Raw genomic sequence first — 18918 nt, forward strand, 5'->3', positions numbered from 1 at the left:
GGCGGCGGCGAGGGGAGTGGGTGGGCGGGGGCGCTGACGTCAGACCCGGGCCCGGCTGCCGGCCGCCGATCCCCCGCCACATCCTGGTGGCCGCGCTCGCAGCCAGGCCGGGCCCTGCGCCGCGCAGCCAGGCAGCCTCGCGCGCAGCCACCGGGGAGCAGGCGGGGGCCATGCAGCGGTCTTGAGCGCGCCGGGCCGGCGCTGAGGAGAGCGCGCGGCGGGCGGGCGGGCGGCCCAGCATGGAGCTAAGCCTGGAGAGCCTCGGGGGCCTGCACGGCGTGGCCCACGCGCAGGCGGGCGAGCTGCTGAGCCCGGGCCACGCGCGCTCGGCGGCAACGCAGCACCGCGGTCTGGTGGCACCCGGGCGCCCGGGGCTGGTAGCGGGCATGGCGAGCCTGCTGGACGGCGGCGGCGGCGGCGGTGCCGGGGGCGCGGGCGGCGCGGGTAGCGCGGGCGGCGGCGCCGACTTCCGCGGGGAGCTGGCGGGCCCGCTGCACCCGGCCATGGGCATGGCCTGCGAGGCGCCCGGCCTGGGCGGCACCTACACGACGCTCACGCCCCTGCAGCACCTGCCGCCGCTCGCGGCTGTGGCTGACAAGTTCCACCAGCACGCGGCGGCCGCGGCCGTAGCCGGGGCTCACGGCGGCCACCCCCACGCGCATCCGCACCCGGCGGCCGCGCCGCCCCCGCCGCCCCCGCCTCAGCGCTTGGCGGCCAGCGTGAGCGGCAGCTTCACCCTCATGCGCGACGAGCGCGCTGCGCTCGCCTCCGTGGGCCACCTCTACGGGCCCTACGGCAAAGAGCTGCCCGCCATGGGGTCGCCGCTGTCGCCTCTGCCCAACCCGCTGCCGCCCGCTCTGCACGGGGCCCCGCAGCCCCAGCCGCCGCCGCCGCCCCCACCGCTGGCCGCTTACGGCGCTCCGGGTCACCTGGCCGGGGACAAGCTGCTGCCGCCCGCCGCCTTCGAACCGCACGCCGCGCTGCTGGGGCGCGCCGAGGATGCGCTGGCCCGCGGGCTGCCAGGAGGCGGCGGCGGCGGCGCGGGCGGCGGGGGCTCCTCTGGGCTGCTGGCGCCGCTGGGCGGGCTGGCGGCGGCCGGGGCGCACGGTCCGCACGCGGGCGGCGGCGGCCCAGGCGGCGGCGGCGGCCCTGGGGCTGGCGCGGCGGCCGAGGAGATCAACACCAAGGAGGTGGCGCAGCGCATCACGGCGGAGCTGAAACGCTACAGCATCCCGCAAGCCATCTTCGCGCAGCGCATCCTGTGCCGCTCGCAGGGCACGCTCTCTGACCTGCTGCGCAACCCCAAGCCGTGGAGCAAGCTCAAGTCGGGCCGCGAGACCTTCCGCAGGATGTGGAAGTGGCTGCAGGAGCCCGAGTTCCAGCGCATGTCGGCGCTGCGCCTCGCAGGTAGGAGCACGGCGCACACCGCCCGGCCCCGGGACGCGGGCTCTGGGCTCCCCAGAACCAAGCAGCCGCAGCCGCCTCCCTCCCCACGTCCCGGCCGTACACCCCTCAGGCCAGCTCGGGGCTCCCTGGCAAGAGGTTAGAGCGTGATCTGCGCCCCTGCCCGTCTGCACCGTCGCCAAAGGGAGAAAGGGGTTGTGCCGCCTCCCCCGCGCCCGCCCATAGCCATCCGCCCAGCCCGTTCGGGAAGCGAGGCTCCCTGAGGCATCCTGCAGGGCCGATTATTGTGTGTATGTGGGGATAAGGGTGCCGTGCCCCCGACACGCCGTGGCTGTCAGTTCGGGGTGCCACTCTCCTCTTCCCGAACAGGCCCTGCTGTGCCTCCAGCCCCGGGGCAGAGAGCTCGGGCTGCACGCGGGGTGAGGGCGCGCTGGCGGCTAGGGCCAGGCTGGAGCTCAGCCCCTGGCCCCAGCGCGCGCATCTTTGTGGTTCAGCCTCTGCGATCGATAGCCCCCTCCCCATCTCCGGCCGCTGGCAAAGGTCACAGGAGAACCGGCGGGGGAGGGGAGGCCCGGGGAACCCTCGTCCTGCGGTCCAGAGAGAGGCCTTCACACCCTGCCTGTCGCCGCCGGAGCGTTTGCTCTTGGCCTGGGTGCACACTCCCCTGCCCGCCTTGCTTTCTTGTTTTTGTTTTCTGTTTCTCTTATTTCTACCTTCTCTCTGTCGGCACAACCTGATATCTATTTATTTTTTGCTTGTTCGCCGTTTCTCTCCTGTCCCTCCTCGTTCTTTCTCCTCTCTGTCACTCTTTTTGTCTCTTAGCCTCTGTGTCTGTCTCACTCAGCCTCCAGCCCCCCCTGGGGACCCCACTCCCTCCTCCCTCCCAGCTGACAACAGCTGGGTCCACACCTGTCCCCAGAGAGGTGGCCTGACCAAGCCTTCTTCTCTTGGGTGCATGTGGGGGTGCAGGAAAGCACCCCCACTGTCATTTCCAGGGGCCTGGCCTGTGAGGGGTGGTCTTCCCCCGGCCACACTGGGGAGGGGGCTGCAGACGCTCCAGCTACTGGGACAATAGCAGCCGAGGCTGCTGGATCGATGGCTTCTCTGAGCACAGGGGCGAGCGGGGCTGGATGGCAGGGGCTAGGGCTTACACTAGGCCCCCCTCAAGCAGGGAGGGAGGCCTTGGCTGTGCCCCTCCCAGACAGGGGGGCTGGGAAGAGGGGGCCTATGTTCACTCCTCCCCCCCCCCAGGCATACTGGGCAACTGGGGAGTCTGCACCCACACCGGAGCCTTCATTTCCCCCTCTGCAGCGTGAGGTGACTAGCTGAGCCGCCTCTGGGCTCCCTAGATGCTCCACTTTGGGGAGTGGGGAAATCAACCCTCCTATGTGGCTGATGACCGAGTGTGTGGAGAGGTTATTGTGACATGTTACACATGGTCTCAGGAACCTGGACAATTTTGTGTAAGGGCAGCACCCATTCTGCCTTGCTCCCCATGACACAAGCAATGATGGGGGGGGGGTATTTGAAGGGGACACGCAGTCATATCAGCACAGCCACAGCCTGCTGTGCACAGAGTAGGTGACATCAGGCAGCAGAGAGCACACACGGGCACACACGCGCGTGCCCCCCCCCCCCCCCATGCTCTGGCCACAGGTATCTCCCAAATGCATTAGCTACTAAGGGGCACTTGTTAAATGGGCAACACGTGGCGCCTGACAGATTGCCATACTGGCCACCGTGCACCTCCTCCCCAGCGCATATATTTTGGGGACATGGTGTTCAATACGGGTGCATCCCAGAGGACACACGCCGCTTCCCATTCTTCTCACTGTCACCTTATGTAACTACCATGGCCCATTAGCGGTATCTCAGTCTCATATTTCGGGCGCCCAAAAGACAGCCCAGGGCCTCAGGACAAAGCGCAGGTGGGAAAGGCCTGTAGAGGGTGCCGCTGCTGGGGGTTTGGGGGGAATAGTGGCCGGTGTCCTGACTCGAAGTCTGGGCTACCCTCCCGCCGCCCGTGTAATTACAGATGCGGGAACCGAGGCCGCGGCCGGCCTCCCTGACGCCGCAGCTCCAGCAGCCGCCTCGCCCCTCTGAGCCCCGGTTTCCGCTTTGGGGAGATGAGAGTCAGAATAGGGCGCCTGCGGGAAGCGGACAGGGTGAGCGCGGGGCCTGGCCGCGCTGGGTGGTGGGGATAATGAACCGTCAGCCGGGAGTGCCCCTCACTCCTCCCGCCTCGCCCCGCGGGGACCCCACCGACCCTCCCGGTCCGCACGCCTGGGCCCTCGGGACCTGCCGCACCTCGGGCGCCCTCGAGGCCGCGTCTACACGGCGGCGCGGGCCGGGTGTTCGAGGTGGCGGGGGGGCTTGGGGTAATTAGCACCGGCCCGCACAGAGGCCTTTAGTTCCGGTCGCTGGGCAAATGGAAAGCGGTTAAGTGGCGGCAAATCCCGGCAGTTAGAGGGAGGGGACGGGGCGCACGCCCCTCCTGGAGGTGCAGCCCCGCAGGGGGCAGCCCCAGGTGCCCCCACCCGCTCCTCCTCCGTACATTCAAACCCCGGCAGGGAGAACGCAACGCCCTTCCTCTTCCCGTCCCGGGCCAAGCGAAGCTGCTCGCCCTCCCCGCGGCCTCCTGGCCCCGAGAATCAAGAGCTTTGCGCCCAGCCTGGCCCGCGCGCCTGCCCGGCTCAGGGCCGTCGCGTCCGGGTGTCCGATTCCGATACTGCGGCCAGGAGGCAAGGAGACCAGACACAGGCAGACACACACACACACACACACACACACACACACACACACACACACACAGAGGTAGGAGAAGCGGGGTGACAAAAACAAAGAAAGAACATGAAGAGGCAGAACTGGAGAGACCAAAAGAGAAAGACCAAGAGCGGGAGGGGGGAGGGGAGAGAGAGAGAGAGACCCAGAAAAGGGGAGATGAGAGTATGAGGGTCCAAGATTGTGGGGTCCACAGGGCCTGGGGGCTCTGCTTCCACCCTCCCTCCTCTCTCTCTCCCGCATCAGGAGCCGAGGGGGGGAGGGTGGTTTCTTTGTTTCTGCAGGCACCCGAGGAATTTGACCAGGTAGACCTCAGGGTCCCCCACCCCCCTACTCCACCCCCCGCCCCCACCTGCCTTTTCTGCGTGCCTCAGTTTACCCATCTGTAAAGTGTGTGCATTAGGGGAGCCAGGTTCTGGGTCTGACATTCTTAGATTCTAGGACCCCCTAGTCCCGGCAAGGCTAGTCCTACAGCACCCCCAAACCCACTGCCATGGGGGCCTCACCCCCCTCCCATCCCAGGGTCCTACGATTTCCGGCAGCTTCTCTGCTGCCTCCTCTTCGAAGCCCTCCCTGCTCCGTCTCCAACAGTAATTATGGGAGAGGGGCTGGGGGAGGGGCAGCAGGCTCCTGGGCAGGGGCGGGGCGGTCGATGAATTCGAATTACCGTCTCTAATTCATCACCGTTGCCGGGTCGATCGCTTCGGCGGGCTTCAAATATTGTTTAAATTGCAACTCCGGAGAAAAAAAATATATTTTTTGTAACTAATCAGAAAAAAATATGTATAAAATAAAATATCAGATGGAGGCAATTGAAAGAAGGGCCCTCGCCTTCCCCTCCTAGGTCCACTGGTGAATCCAGAGCCCAGAGCCGCTGAGGGATGACAGAGGCCAGCGTGGGAGGAACGGATGTAGGGAGGGAGCCATTTCTGGAACCAAGTTGCTGATGGGGGCCCGTGCAGTGATGGTGGACATCAGGGCTGGCAGTGGGTGGGCAGAGCAGTGGACAGGGTCAGGAGGGCTGGAGGGCTGGAGGGGGTGGTAAAAATCTAACTTGAACTGCAAGGGGGCCTCCACACCTCTCAGAGCCTGTTCCCGTCCCACCCCACCCCCTGGAAAAGTCATCCCAGCAGAGAGCTTAGATTAGAGATCAGGGACTCACCTGGGCTGCAGCACTGACGGATTCTGGGCAGGGTCTGAGCCTCAGTTTCCTCATCTGAGAAATGGACAGAATCAGATACCAGCTAGCAGGTGCTTGTTGAGTTTAATCTAGTCAAACCTTCTCCCCTTCTCCCCTGGAGATCCTCAGGGTAGTTTCCCATGGAGAGCCTCAGGCCATGTTGCGTAATCACCCCTCACACCCACTTCTCATCTTGGGGGCGTCCTGGTTTCCTTCAGCAGCCTGGGCTCTGTTGGCTCCATGGAGACTAGTCAGGGGCTGCTGGAAAGGGCCTGGAGTCCGGAGGGGACACTGTAGGCCCTCACGGGGATGCACTGAGTAGGCGGAATCTGGGTCTGGGGCTGTGTGTGCCAGAGCCATATGGGTTCCCCCAAAACCAGTCCCCTACTTCCAGACCACAGACCTAGGTGGGGCCAGCTGCAGAACCTGCCCAGGGTTCGCCCCCTCATACAGAGTGGGAGGGAAGAAGAGGAGCCTACTGGGGTGCTGAAGTCCTCCCCCTGTCTCTCAGTGCCCCCACCAAGAATGAGAGAGGGAATCATCCAGAATGACCTTTTAAGCCAAATGGGGTTATTTTGCCCACCGAGCAGCCAGGGCTGAGAGGAAGGAAGGGATTTGCCAAAGCCACATGCCCAGTGAGAAGTGGCACCAGTTCTGGCATGAGGGTGAGCAGACCCCGCTCCCAGCAGTAAGGAGGGGCCAGGGGTTGCAGCCCCTCCCTCCCCCCAGTCTGGTGGAGCTGCAAGCCCAGCTTGAGCTGCTCAGGCTCCCCCCTCCTGCAGAGATGGGAGCATTACAGGCAGGTAGCCCAGTGGAGACAAAGGCTGGGGGTGATGCTCAGTGAATTGAGGTGAGGACAGTAGCAAGGCTCTTACACTCACAACTCGGGTGACCCTTGGTCGAGTGGACAGTGGGAGCTGGGGAGGCCTGTGCTCCTCAGAGCTCTCCTGTGGGTGGCAGGGTTGTGGGCCCTCCTGAGCCCATCCCCCAGGGGCCAACCAGAGGCCCTCAGGGAGTGTGTGGGGACCAGGTTCTATCCCTCCCCTGCCCGCTTCCAGCTCCAAGCCACCGGGATCGCTCCCACCCCCATGCTTTTCCTGGTGAGCCTCCCCCTCCTCCAGGCCACTCCCTCCCGGATGCCTGACCCTCAGGGTGATCCTGGACCCAGAGTTGAAAGTGCAGCACTCTCCGAGCCCAGGGCCAGCGTTAGTCCCTTCCTTCCTGAGAGAGAAATGGATGGCCACCCCCACTTCACAGATAAGCACACAGCCGAGTCTTGGGGGGTCCTCCGTAGGGCAAGGGGCTGGAGCTGACCTTTGGCTTCTTTATTCTGAAGGAATAAAGTCCTAGAACCAACCAAGGCCCAGTCACTCTCCTCCTTAATTTTTCCCACTCCTGTGCTTCCTCCCTATCAGCCACCACCACTCTAGTCTGAATAACCATCTCCTGTCACTGCCGCCTCCTTGCTGGTCTCCAGGCTCCACTCTCACCCCTGGCATCCTCTCCGCCTCTGCTGGGCTAGCGGCCGGCCTGCAGGGGACCTTTTATGATCACGCTGAAGCTCTTTCCTCCTCTGCTTGGCTTCCTGGCAGTGGCTCCCAGAGCCCTTAGGCTGTGAAGCAAGCTCCTGCCACAGCCTTCAAAACCCAAATTTCCTCCCCCGTGCCATGTGGAAGGGCACTGCCCAGGAGTGGAACCTGGCAGGCAGGCTGGGGGAGCTCAGAGCAGCTGTAAGGATTGAGGCCGGGCCCCTGCAGCTGGTGTCTTTGTATGTAGCCATGAACCTGGGGAGCTCAGGCCGTTTGAATCAAGTTTTTAATTAAATATGGCCCTTGATCAATAAGGAAGGCAGTGCTGGTGGGGAAGGGGAGAGGCTGGCCTGGGAGACCCACGTGACCTCCTCCAGTCCCAGAACACCTGCAGCCTCAGTTTCCCCTCTTCCTGGTAGGCACCGATGTGGGTGTGGCTAGGAAACGGGATCCTCCTGCCACGGAACTCTAGGTCCTGTGAGCAGATGTAGGGGAGGTGAGGGCGCCCCTCAGATCTGCGGAGCCACGCGCAGAAGGCCACAGACTCACAGCAGACAGAAGTAAGGACAAAGAGAGGGGTCCAGGCCTGGCGCGATGGCCAAGGAGAGCGGTGCAAGACGCAAATGGACACGCCCACATTCACACCAGGACTAGCGTGCCCGGACTCCGCCTGAGGACACCCCCCACTCCCACCCTCCGGCCCGGTCTGGCATATTCGAGGGCGCTCGGGTCTGGGGGCACCGGGAAGAACTCCCCCAAGACCCGCGCTGGTAACTGGGAGTCAGTCATCCCTGGGCCCCAGCGGTGGGCCCACAGGACCACCTCTTCCTTGTGTCTGGGCAGATGCTGTCTGACCCTACTTCCTAGCGCTGAGGGCTTGGGAGGGAGTCGCATGAGCCCACAGGGACGGAAGTGGGTGGATAGGGGACCTGGTTCCAGGTCCTCCGTGCCACAGCGAGGTCCAGGGCTCTCCAGGCGCCCTTGCGCACCCGCAGGCGTTGGGGCGGATGTCTGTGCCTGTATCCCTCACGAGGAGAAAGCTACCCCGAATTGCCTGGGGAAACACCCTGGAGTCCAGCCAGGGAGGGTCCTAAGACAAAGGCTGGGAGTGATGCTCGGCGAATTGAGGTGAGGACACTAAACCCAAAAGAAGGAAGCGTGCACCCGCCCTCCGCAGTCTGGCAGGACCTTGGGTGCACGCAGCCCGGCTAAGGAGACGGCCCCTTGCCCCGCACATCCGAGGCCTCGGACCTCAGGGTTATCGGTGTACGCTCAGAGAACGCAATCCTCAGCGGGCGCCCGAATCCGGTCGGGGGCGCGGAGGTGCGGGGGGAACCACAGCCTACCCGGTGGGAGCCTTGGTCTCGCCTCCTTCCCGGCTGAGCTCCCCAGGGCCCCGGGGCAGCGGTGGTCTCAGTGCGCTGGGCTCTGCACTCCAAGCGTCATCGTCGTCGGGCGAGCAGCGCAGGCGTCCAGGCGAGGGCTGCGGAGGCGGTGGGGTCCCGGTAGCACTCAGGGCGGGGCGGGCCGGCGCTGCACGCGGACGACCTTGGACGCATCGCTTCCCATCCCCCCCATCCCCTGCGCACCTCCGTCCCCCAGATGAAGACTGGACTCCCCAGCCCAGAGCGGGCGGGAAGTGGATAAAGAAAAAGGCTCCCCGCCCCCCCCACCCCACCCCGCAGTAAAAGCAACGACAAAGCCTCCGCTCTCTCCCTCCGCCTTTCTTCTGTCCCCACTTTAAAAACGCCGTAGTACTTTTTAAAGTTCACACATTCTCCAGGCTCCAGGCTCCTTCTGCTCCTAGAAAGAGGTTACACTGAATCTTTTCCTTCTCCTTTTCTTGCAGAAACACACACACACACACACACACACACACACACACACACACACGAGAGAGAGAGAGTCCACTCTGTTCCCTTCCAGACACCAGAACACCCCACATCAGGAAAGACAGCGCCCCCAGGTCCTTCTTGCCGGCTGCCCCGTACTCTTCTCTTTGTCCGTTTCCTTCTTTCTTCAGCCACCGTCCTGCCCAGGGATTCTTCGTCGCCCTGGGGCTGTGGCGAACACCTGTGACGGGGACCATTCTGCATGTGGGTTGATCTGTGCCTTTGTTTCTCGGTTATTGAAAGGCTGGGTGCCCCTCAACCCTGGTTTCTGTGGTGGCCTCTCTGCTCTTTTTCTTATCAGTGGGTTCTTTCCTGTCATCTTTTTCAAATTCATTTCCAACTGTTGGCTGCTGTGACTTCTCAACATTTTTTAAAAAAAGCTGTGGGGGGGGGGGGGTTGCCCCTTTGTGACTATGCCTGAATTGGGGGAGGAGTCTCCAAGCCGCCCCTGCCCCCAACCTGGTGGCACAACCTCCAGATGAAGGCCCAGGAGGGGTGGCCCAGAGTCCAGTGGAAACACTTATTTTCCTGATAAGTCATTGAAAGGCTCAGAACTAATTCGAAAATGTGGCCATTAAAATCCCATCTGGGGGAGAGGAGGGAGAGAGGGAGGCAGGGCCTCTCTGAAGGCTGGGCTCCAGCCCAGCACAGGTACCTGCTGAGGCTGGGCAGGGAGGTGTAGGCCAAGCTAGCAGGGGAGTGGAGGAGACAGAGAGTGGAGAGGCAGCAGGAACGGAGTGGGGACAGATGAGGGGCTGCCAGGGCCTCCAGGGGTCCTCATCGGAGGGCAAGGGCCTGGCTCGGCACTGACTTGCCCCCCCACACACACTCATGGGAACCCCTTTCCCTCAGGGGTGCAGGGTGTGGGTAAAGAGGGTGGGCACACGTTCTCCAGGCCCCCCTCAGAGTGAGCTCTGTGTCACCTTGGGCTAGTCACCCACCTTCCCGGGCCTGGGGAGGCCAGCAGAGGATGCTCAGGGCAGCTCAGCCCAGTGGGACAAGCCACAAGGTGAAGGCATCAATGTTCCCCACATCTGGGGCTGGGCAGCTGGTGGCCCAGGGCGGGACTCGTCGCCAAGGAAACCGGTCATCATCCCAGCCGGAGACTGGGCTCCGTATTGAATTGTCTGCTCCGTGAAGCCAGAGCTGAGCACTGGAGGTGGCCAGAGGGGAGGGGACAGCCAGCTCCAGCTCTTGCTCCCACACCCCCACCCTTTATGCCCCATTTGACAGACACTGGGGCAGGAAGGCTGGGGGTGGGGCGGAGACAAGAATGCTCAGTTGCTGCTTTGAGTTCTGCACAGACAGCACCACACAGATGGACAAGAACTATCACTCAGGTGCTCCATCATCAGTTTCAGGGACACCATCCTGTTGCTGTCCTTCCCTGTCAAACCCAGCCTTGTAGGCGGGGGGTGGGGGTGGGGCAGCTCATCTTCCTAATGCCACTCTGGCTCATGTCTCTTCTCCTCCCCTTGACTTTACTGTCCCCCCACCCCCACCCCACTGTCCCAGACACCCAAGCTGTCTCCAGTTCCATCCTCCTTGCCCAGGTCTGTCCCCACATGGAGGTCTCTCAGAACCCAGGCCTGCTCACATCTTCCCCCCACAAATTCCCCACCCGGACTCCACTTCCATTCCCCACCCCTGCTGCTCTGAGTGAGGCCTGTTCGGGAACCCAGATTGATAAATGTATGAGGAAGGAAGAAAGAGGTTGCAGGGTCCCATCATTCAGCACTTACTGCACAGATCTCATGACCCCTGCACAGTGAGACCGCTGTCACCCCACTTATAGACAAGGATGTCAGGGTCATGGGTCACTGTGTTCACTTGATAAACCAGGAAACTGATGTCCATAGAGTGTGTGTCAAGGCCACTTTGCCTATGGAGCCCAGGCCTGCCATCCCTGCTGACCATGAATGGCCAGGGGGTGAGTGGGCAGCTGCCTGGAGCCCGGCAGACAGGGCCTGTCCTGGGGGAGGGGGTCTAGATGGACACAGCCTGCATCCCATGGACTTGGACATAGAGGGCTTCCGCCCACCCCATGTCACCATGTCACACCCAGGTGTATCACATCACACCATTAGTCTTCACACTGCACCCTCCTGTCTAACAGTCACACTGTGTCCCAAGGCCAGCCTCAATCACCTGTCACACTGGGCGCTGCAGCTCCGAGGGCTTTCCCCCTAGCTCTGGGCCTCTTCCCTCCATCGTCCCTCCAGGTCCCCACGCTGCTGCCCTTCTGTCCCGCCTAGATGACCCCTGTTACCGTCACAGGTTGTCCCGGTTACTCAGAGGCTCACACACGTGTGGACACACAGCCTGTAGCCAAGAACACCACACACCCATGTCCATACTGCCCTTCAGCCAGCCAGGCCCCTGTGCAGCCCCACATTGCCACGCTCAGAGACCAGGAACAGACAGATGCTTGCACATTCAGTCCGCTCAAGGCCAGGGATAGAAAGGATGAGCAGGAGATGATGAAGAGGGAACAAGACCGACTGACCATCTAGGAGAGGGAGGCAGAGGGGGGCAGGGAGAGGGGACAGGACAGGGAAGGGGAAGAGGGAGAAGTAATGGGAGAGGAGCAGGCAGAAGGAGGGGGAGGATGGAGAAGAAGACGGTGTCTTTCAGAAGATGATGGGGGTGAACAGGATGGGTCCCAGCTTCCTGAGGTGCAGACCTGATTCTGCTTAACCCACTGAGGAGTGACTGAATCTGGGCTCCCCTTCTCCCCCTGCCTGTCAGCAGGCCCAGCTGCTCCCTCACTGGCTGGGGATAGGGTGCTCCCTGCTGAGGGTGCTCCCAGGGCAGTGGCCAGCTGGGTCCCCCCTAGCAGGGTCCTGAGTCTGGGCTGAGTCCCCTTACTGTCACACTACCCGAATTGGGGTGTCACCAGGAGCATCAGTCATTGGACAAACACCCAGCCAGCAGCCTCCTGCCAATGATTCCATGCTGGGGGGTCCCCGAGGAGGGAGCAGGAGCTCTGATGGGGGAGGGGGAGGGGAAGGTTTTCCTGGGGGAAAGGCCACTGCTGCAGGGCATTGAGGGATGTGTAAGAGTTCTCTGGCTGGGGCAGCCCGACCCCCCGGCTCCTGACCTCAGTTTCTCCATCCCTCCTCCCTCCAGTAAGAGTCCAGAAGAGGTGCTGAGGCTTGAGGCCTGTCCTGAAAGGGGGAGAAACTTCATGTCCTCCCGGAAAGTGGGTCCCAGAGCCAGGATCCTCCCAGGGAATCTTAGGAGCTTGGGGTCTCCTCCCAGTCCCACCAGGATCTTCAGGACTTTTCTAACTAAATCCCTTTCCACAGCCCAGCAAGACAGAGGCCATGGGTAAGACCATTTTTCAGCTGAGGAAACTGCCGCTCAGAGAGCTGACATGGGACAACAATCCGCCAGCTGGTGGGGCCTGGCTCCTCCTTGGGCCCCTGGAGGAGTCCTGGTGGGTGGGGGTGGTCTGCTGAGCCCAGCAACTTTCTAGAAAGGCTGGAAGCAGGAAGAGAGAGGAGCTGTGGGGTCAAGTCCCAGGGGGTGTGAAACGAAAGGGCTTTCATCTGGAACTGGAGGGTCTCAGGATTCACCTCCTTGGCCCCGGCCTGGACGCCGGCCTAAGGCCCTGGCCCCGCCGCTCCTGCGTGAGCTGGTGCAGGGCGGCTGCCCTCTGCCGGTGGCGTCGGGAACCTCGGGGCAGGTGCTGCAGAAAGGCCCCGGTTAGCGCCCTGCCTGGGTGACGGGGCTGGTTTGAGAACGGGGTCTCCGTCTCTTCTGGGTCTCCTTTAATATCCTCCCAGAGCCTCTGCCCAGGAGCCTGCCCCAGACCCTCCTCATGTCCGGCCTCTGAAAAGACTTGGAGCAGAGGGGGAGGCAGGTTGGGGTGGGGCACCGATGTCCTGGGATCCGAGGGTCTCAGATTCTTAGCACCAGGTTCTTAGCACCAGGCTCTGAGTCCCTGGGGTCACAAAGGGTGGTCGGGAGAGAAAGTTGGGACCCAAACCCTCACTGAGGGGCCTCTGGATAGAGTGGGTGGAGCGTTGTAAGTGCTGTGGGCAAAAAGATAAAAGTGTGGGGCGGGGGGAAGTTGCATATTAAATTGAGGGTCAGGGTAGGCCTCACAGAAGAGATGTTTGAGCAAAGACTAGAAGGAAGTGAGAAAGCCATAAAGAAATGTGGGGGAGAGATTCAGGCAGAGGTGATGCCAGGGCAAAGGCTCTGAGGTGGGGCCATGCCAGGGATGAGACCGATGTGACATGGAGTGAGGGGCAGCAGTAAGAGGTGGGGACAGAGAGGTGACTGAGTGGAGGGGTGGGGTTTGCTCACTGAAGTGGGGAGAGCTTGGAGCAGCTATGTTCACTGAAAAATGTTTGAAGGAGGCAGTGCCCCAATTTTGCAAATGGGGAGACTGAGGCCCTGCAAGGGATTGACTTGCCCAGGGTCCCAGATGGTGTCAGATGCCCCAACTCCCCCAACAAACCCTGCTGGCTCCTCCACCCGCTGTCATGGCAACCGCAGTTAGTGGTGAAGGTCTGTGTCTGGGGCCACTCCCTGTCCCCCCACCCCAGGCTGAGTCCCTTTGTGCTGGGCACATTCCAGGTGGCCCCTATGGTGGTGTTTGGTGATGTAGGTGAAGATAATGGAGGAGATGGTGGTGGAGGTGCTGGTGCAGGTGGTAGTGATGGAGGTGAAGGAAACACAGTAGCTGATGGTGGTAATGAAAAGGCGAGAGTGATGTAGGGGAGGTGGTGGCAGCGCAGGTGATGGAAATGGAGGTGATGCTATTGATGGAGGTGATGGTGGTGATGGTGGAGGTGGTGGAGGTGCAGGAGCCGATGGGTAGAAGGGGTACTGATGGTGAAGGAAGTGATCGTGGTGGAAGGGATGGAGGTGGGAGAGGGATGAAGTACTGATACTGATGGAGGTGATGGTGGAGAGGTGATGGCGGCGATGGTAGGAGGCATGATGAGGAAGAAGTGACATTGAAGGTGGAGGAGGTCATGATGGAGGATGCAATGGAGATAGAAGGGGTGCAGGTGGTGGGGAAGGAGGTGATGGTGAAGGAGCTGAGGGTGGAGAAGATGGTGGATGGAGAAGGGGTGCAGGTAGAGGTGATTGTCGAGGATATGGTGCAGGTGGCAGTCCCCAGTGGAGATCTTTGTGGAAGGGGTGGCCATCACAGTGGCAGCACAACCAGACTGGTGATTGGTGCCCCGGGTAAGCCCAACACTTCTCATGGTGGATCTCCGTCCCCTGGCCTGCTTCCTGGTCAGTCCTTCTCTCCCAGCCTCAGTTTTTACTTCCGTAAAAGGGGTTCATACCCAGGGCCTCTTCCCTTCTTGGGGCTGCCCTAGGCAGGACAGGAACGGCAGTGGCCTTTCGGGCTGTTGGGAAGGATCCTGAGTGCCAGGAAGGCTGCTGATGGAGGGGCGTTCGGGGCCACTGGCAGGGGCCTCCGGGCTGGCGAGGGGGCCTGTGGGGGATGGAAAGGATGACAAAGCTGCTCTGGTAAACAGCTCCAACTGGAGCCTGGATCGATTGGGGCTGTGAGGAGCGGTAATTAGATTGAACGCTGGGAAGGAAGGGGCGGGTGAACGGAGCCTCTTTTTGCTGTGATGGACAAAACGCGAAGTTTTTTCACAACTCTGTTTCCCCCAGGCCCCTCCCCCGGCCTCTGCACCCATTGGGCGCTTGGTTGGACAAAGGGGAGATGGGTGGGAAAGGAGCGACCCACACCTTCACTCTCCTCCTGCCTGGGCTAGTCAACCCTGAGTCCTGTTCTGTTCCACCCTGCCTGGCTTGCTGGGCAACCTTGGGCAAGTGGCTCGCCTTCTCTGAACACTGAAGGAGAAAAGTCCCTGCCTTATGGGATTATTATAGGATTAAAAAATAAGCTACATGTAGAGTTCCTGTGAGCTTTCTGAGGAGCTTTTGTATCTCTGTTCCTACTGTGAATGTATGACGAATCTGTGAGTAAAATGTTGAGTGAGTGAGTAAACGAATGGATGGAAGAGACAGGGATTAAAGTCCTGGGGCTGTTTTGATTCTTCCCCCTCCCCGGCCTCGCTGCCTGAGACCCAGCTGCCCCTTTGAAAGAATGGGAGACCCCCTCCCATGACCCAGGACGGAGGAGATGGGAGGTCAAGCAGTTCCTTACACTTCCTTCCAAAAAATGAACATAAAAAAAAAAAAGGACCTAAGTTCTTTCTCCTTTGTTTTATATATAGAAGGCTATGTATTACCCTATTCATCCCCTGGATTTGTCTCACCATCATTCCATATTCATAGCACACCCTCTCCCCCTGTCAGCTTTTCAATATAGTTACAAATGCATTATTTTGCCTAAATCAATATTCAGTATTAACATTATTATGATTTCAGTGAATATCATGACAACTGGAATACTGGGATTGCATTTCCTTTCCTGCACAACTGTTTGTTTTTCCACAAGTTAATAATTGTCAGTCACAAATTCTTCCCACACTCTCCAACAAAATGCAAAAACAATTCAATGGGATTTCCCACACATATTGGGTCATCTCCCCTACACACTCTGGTGGCTCCTGCTCTGATCTGGGTATGGCTTCCCTCCTGCCCTGGGTGCAGTTGTCCTGCTGTCTTCTCGGCCTCCCCGCCTTGTTTGGGGACCTCTTTTTCCTTTCTCCTAGTTTGAACCACACTTCCTGAATCCCTTCCTCCTTTTTTATTTAACTCCTTGTTTTGATGGAACACATCCTGCAGCATCTTTCTCAGAAAGACGTTGACTGTCTGACTGTATCTTTATTCCCACCGTCATGCTTGATGTTTGGCAGGCCATACAATATCACACTGAACATAACTGTCCCTCAGAATTTTAAAGGCATCACCCCACTGGCTCTTAGTATTTTAGAAGTCCAAGGCCACTCTGAGTCTTAGTCCTTTGTAAGGTATCTGGCTTTCCTCTCTCAGGGCTTTTACAATCTCCTCTTTTTTCTGGGTCATAAAACGTCAGAAGGAGTATCTTCTTTCATTCCTTGAGCTGAGCACTTCATGGGCTCTTTTAAACTGGACTCTCATGTCCCTCAAACCTGCATTCTTTTTTTTTCATTATTTATGTGACAATTCCCTCTACTTTTGGATTGCCTCTTGACCAAATGCCAAACCTGCTCAATTCATCGCCTAACTTTACTACCTGTCCCTTATTTTCCATCTCTGCGCCTGCTTTGTTCTGTTTCCTGGGATATTTGCTTAACTGTATGTTCCAATCCTTACATTGATTTTATTCCAGCCATTATAGTATATATTTATATCCTAGCACATTGTCTGACCCTCCCATGATCCTTTTTTTAAAAATATTTCTTTTTAGGGAGAGAGTAGATCTTTTATTTTATTTTTAAAGTTATTTTTATTGATTTCAGAGCGGGAGAGAGAGATAGAAACATCCATGATGAGAGAGAATCATTGATTGGCCACTTCATGCACACCCCACACTGGGGGTCAGGCCCGCAACCCAGGCATGTGTCCTTGACTGGAATGGAACCTGGGACCCTCCAGTCCGCAGGCCAACGCTCCATCCACTGAGCCAAACCAGCCAGGGCTCCATGATCCTTTTTTATGGAACACCATCCTGTTCCTGTTTCGTGGATACAGTATTTTTCTCACACCGCTCCGAGAATATTAATTATAGCTTTCCCTGTTCTGTCTGTTTCTTTTGAGATCACCATCCCCCTCACCTCCTACCATTTCTCTCTTTCTCTCTCTCTCTTTCATATTAGAAACTTTTCTAAAATGTCCAGTGAGCTCCAGCCATCACTCTTATTTAATCGTAAAGCCTGAAACAGCCAATAGGAAGTGTCATGAGTTCCAGGTCAGACAGGGAGACAGGGCGTGCGGTGGTGTGTCAGTTTACATGGAGAACCTGTTGTCCCTGAGAACTGAGCCATAGCACAAGGAACATTCGTCTCTTTTTATGGACGTGTGCGGACATTGATCTGGTTCACACTGTTCTGGAACCAAAAAAGTGAGCTCAGTGTGTGGTCCCAGCGGGGCGGGGCGGGCAGTAGAGATCTGCTGGGACAGCCTGCACCAGTGGCCACTGCTGGGGAAGTAGCTGGGGGCGTGGCGTTCACGTGGAGGCGGAATGGGGCGGACTCTCGCTGCCTGCAGTCCGGACTGTGTGTGGCAGAGAAATCAGGGCTCTGATAGTGTTTGCGCTGAAGCTGTAAGCGAGCCCGGCCCTAGGTGGAGGTAGCCCACTCAGGCTGACAGAGCCGTTTTCTCCACCCACTGGCCCCTACTCTACTGCATTTGAGGAAGGAGTCCCCTCAGGAGCTGGGGGGGGGGGGGGGCGGGGGGAAGACCACAGGTGCCAGCTCTGCTCCACACCCCTGAGCTGCTGCTGCTTCACCTTTGCAAGCATCTGCCAGCCAGAGGCAGCCTCCTGCAGCCTCTCCCTGCTCTGCACCAGGTGGCCCAGGAGAGGGAGGGGTGGTCCCGCCCCCACCCTACCCCCATCCTCACATCCTCCCAGCTCCCTTGGGCACTTGAGCAAGGCCAAGCCTGGGTCTCAGCCTGCCGATGGGGGGTGGGGGGAGCAGAGCGGGGGAGGCAGGACAGAGCGGCAGCTCAGACACTGGAATCGGACTGTGGACGCCAATGGTAGCCTGATAGCGGGTCCCTCCCGTAGGACAGGCCTCCGATGACAGCCCAGGGAAGGAGGCATGGACCTTGACAGTCCTGAAAACTGGACTGCCCGTCATCCCAGGGGGAGGTTACTGGGATTTGTGACTCACCCCGAGGACCTATTAATTAACTGCTTCTTTTGCCCACCTACAGTGAGGCAAATAATTCAATTTCCAAGTCATTTCCCCCAACATCCTCCAGGTGTGCACTGCGGCGGGGGGGGGGGGGGGGGGGGGGGCGGGGGGGGGCTGGAGAAGGGGGAGGGAAGCCACCACCACCAATTGTTGCACTCTTTGGGGTGGGGAGCCTTTGGCGGGGGTGGGGCAAGAGGTTTGGGGATATGAGCTGGGGACGGGACTAGCCCGCAGAAGCGGCACTGGAGGGTGGTGGCCCATGCCTGTAGAGGTGTGCTCACGCTGTGCCCCTTCTTTGTCTCCCCGCCACCCCATCTACCTGCCCCGTGTCCTTGTCTCCTCACCCATGACTGTCTGCCCCCCTTCTTCTGTTCCTGTATGTCTGCCCCACCTTCTCGCTGCCTCTCGGTCTCTTCCATGTCACCCTACTGACATTTCTGTCTCCCCATCTCTTTCGGTCCTGCCCCCCTGCTGTGTCTCCATCTCTCCGTGCTTCCCACATGTCCGCTTTCCTGATGTCTCTGCGCTCGGCGGTGTCTTTCCGGTGCTGCCTGTCTCCTCCCACCCGGCCGCGCGGTGGCGCTGTCTCCGCCCGCCCGCCGTGGACCGCAGCCTGCAAGCGCAAGGAGCAGGAGCAGCAGAAGGAGCGCGCACTGCAGCCCAAGAAGCAGCGCCTGGTGTTCACCGACCTGCAGCGACGCACGCTGATCGCCATCTTTAAGGAGAACAAACGGCCGTCCAAGGAAATGCAGGTCACCATCTCGCAGCAGCTCGGCCTGGAGCTCAATACCGTCAGCAATTTCTTCATGAACGCGCGGCGCCGCTGCATGAACCGCTGGGCCGAGGAGCCCGGCGCGGCCCCCGGGGGTCCCGCCGGCGCCGCCACCTTCTCCAAGGCGTGAGGCGCCCCAGCTCCGCGCCCTCCCTGCGTCCATGGTCTGGGCGCTGCCCTCCCGCACCTCCCACCTCACCCAGACGGCCCGGAGACCCGCCCCTGGGGCCACCTGGAGGGGGTGCAGTCCGGGCCTCCCACACCCTGGGGGGGGGGGACGCAGCACGTCCCTCAGCCCAAGTGCACAAAAGGGCCCCCCTCCTCCCTCCGTCCCACCCCTCCAGGCCAAAGGAAGCCCTCCACCATCCCCACCCCGAGGGTGGGGGGTGACGGAAAGGGATCCCCAGCTCCCTCTCCATTTAGGATGCACAGGGGCCTTGGGAAAAACCAGGGCTCACCGCGTCCTCCCCGAAAGCGGGTCAAGAAGCACATACTAGACATATAAACCGGGTATTTAAAAAAGAAAAGGAATTTTCAGAATAATCCCTTCTTAGCCAGCCCCAACCCAGAACCCCCC

General features: G+C 60.1%; 1 protein-coding gene across 1 annotated transcript; it reads left to right on the forward strand.

Annotated features, from left to right (window-relative positions):
• The first annotated feature begins 239 nt into the window (after positions 1-239).
• Positions 240-18471, forward strand: ONECUT3 (one cut homeobox 3). Its single transcript, XM_070413868.1, has 2 exons — positions 240-1407; positions 18182-18471. The coding sequence occupies exons 1-2, from the start codon at positions 240-242 to the stop codon at positions 18469-18471; spliced, it is 1458 nt and encodes a 485-aa protein (XP_070269969.1).
• Positions 18472-18918: the final 447 nt, after the last annotated feature.

The sequence above is a fragment of the Myotis yumanensis genome, unplaced genomic scaffold (assembly GCF_028538775.1).
Source record: "Myotis yumanensis isolate MYYU_CA2020_CCGP unplaced genomic scaffold, mMyoYum1.0.hap1 SCAF_5, whole genome shotgun sequence".
In the NCBI taxonomy this organism is placed as follows: domain Eukaryota; kingdom Metazoa; phylum Chordata; class Mammalia; order Chiroptera; family Vespertilionidae; genus Myotis; species Myotis yumanensis.

Excerpts from the sequence above, each read along its gene's own strand:
- ONECUT3 (XM_070413868.1), top strand. The coding sequence starts at position 240 with ATGGAGCTAAGCCTGGAGAGCCTCGGGGGCCTGCACGGCGTGGCCCAC. Across the intron at positions 1,408-18,181 it reads GTCGGCGCTGCGCCTCGCAG|CCTGCAAGCGCAAGGAGCAG; the intron begins GTAGGAGCACGG and ends CGTGGACCGCAG.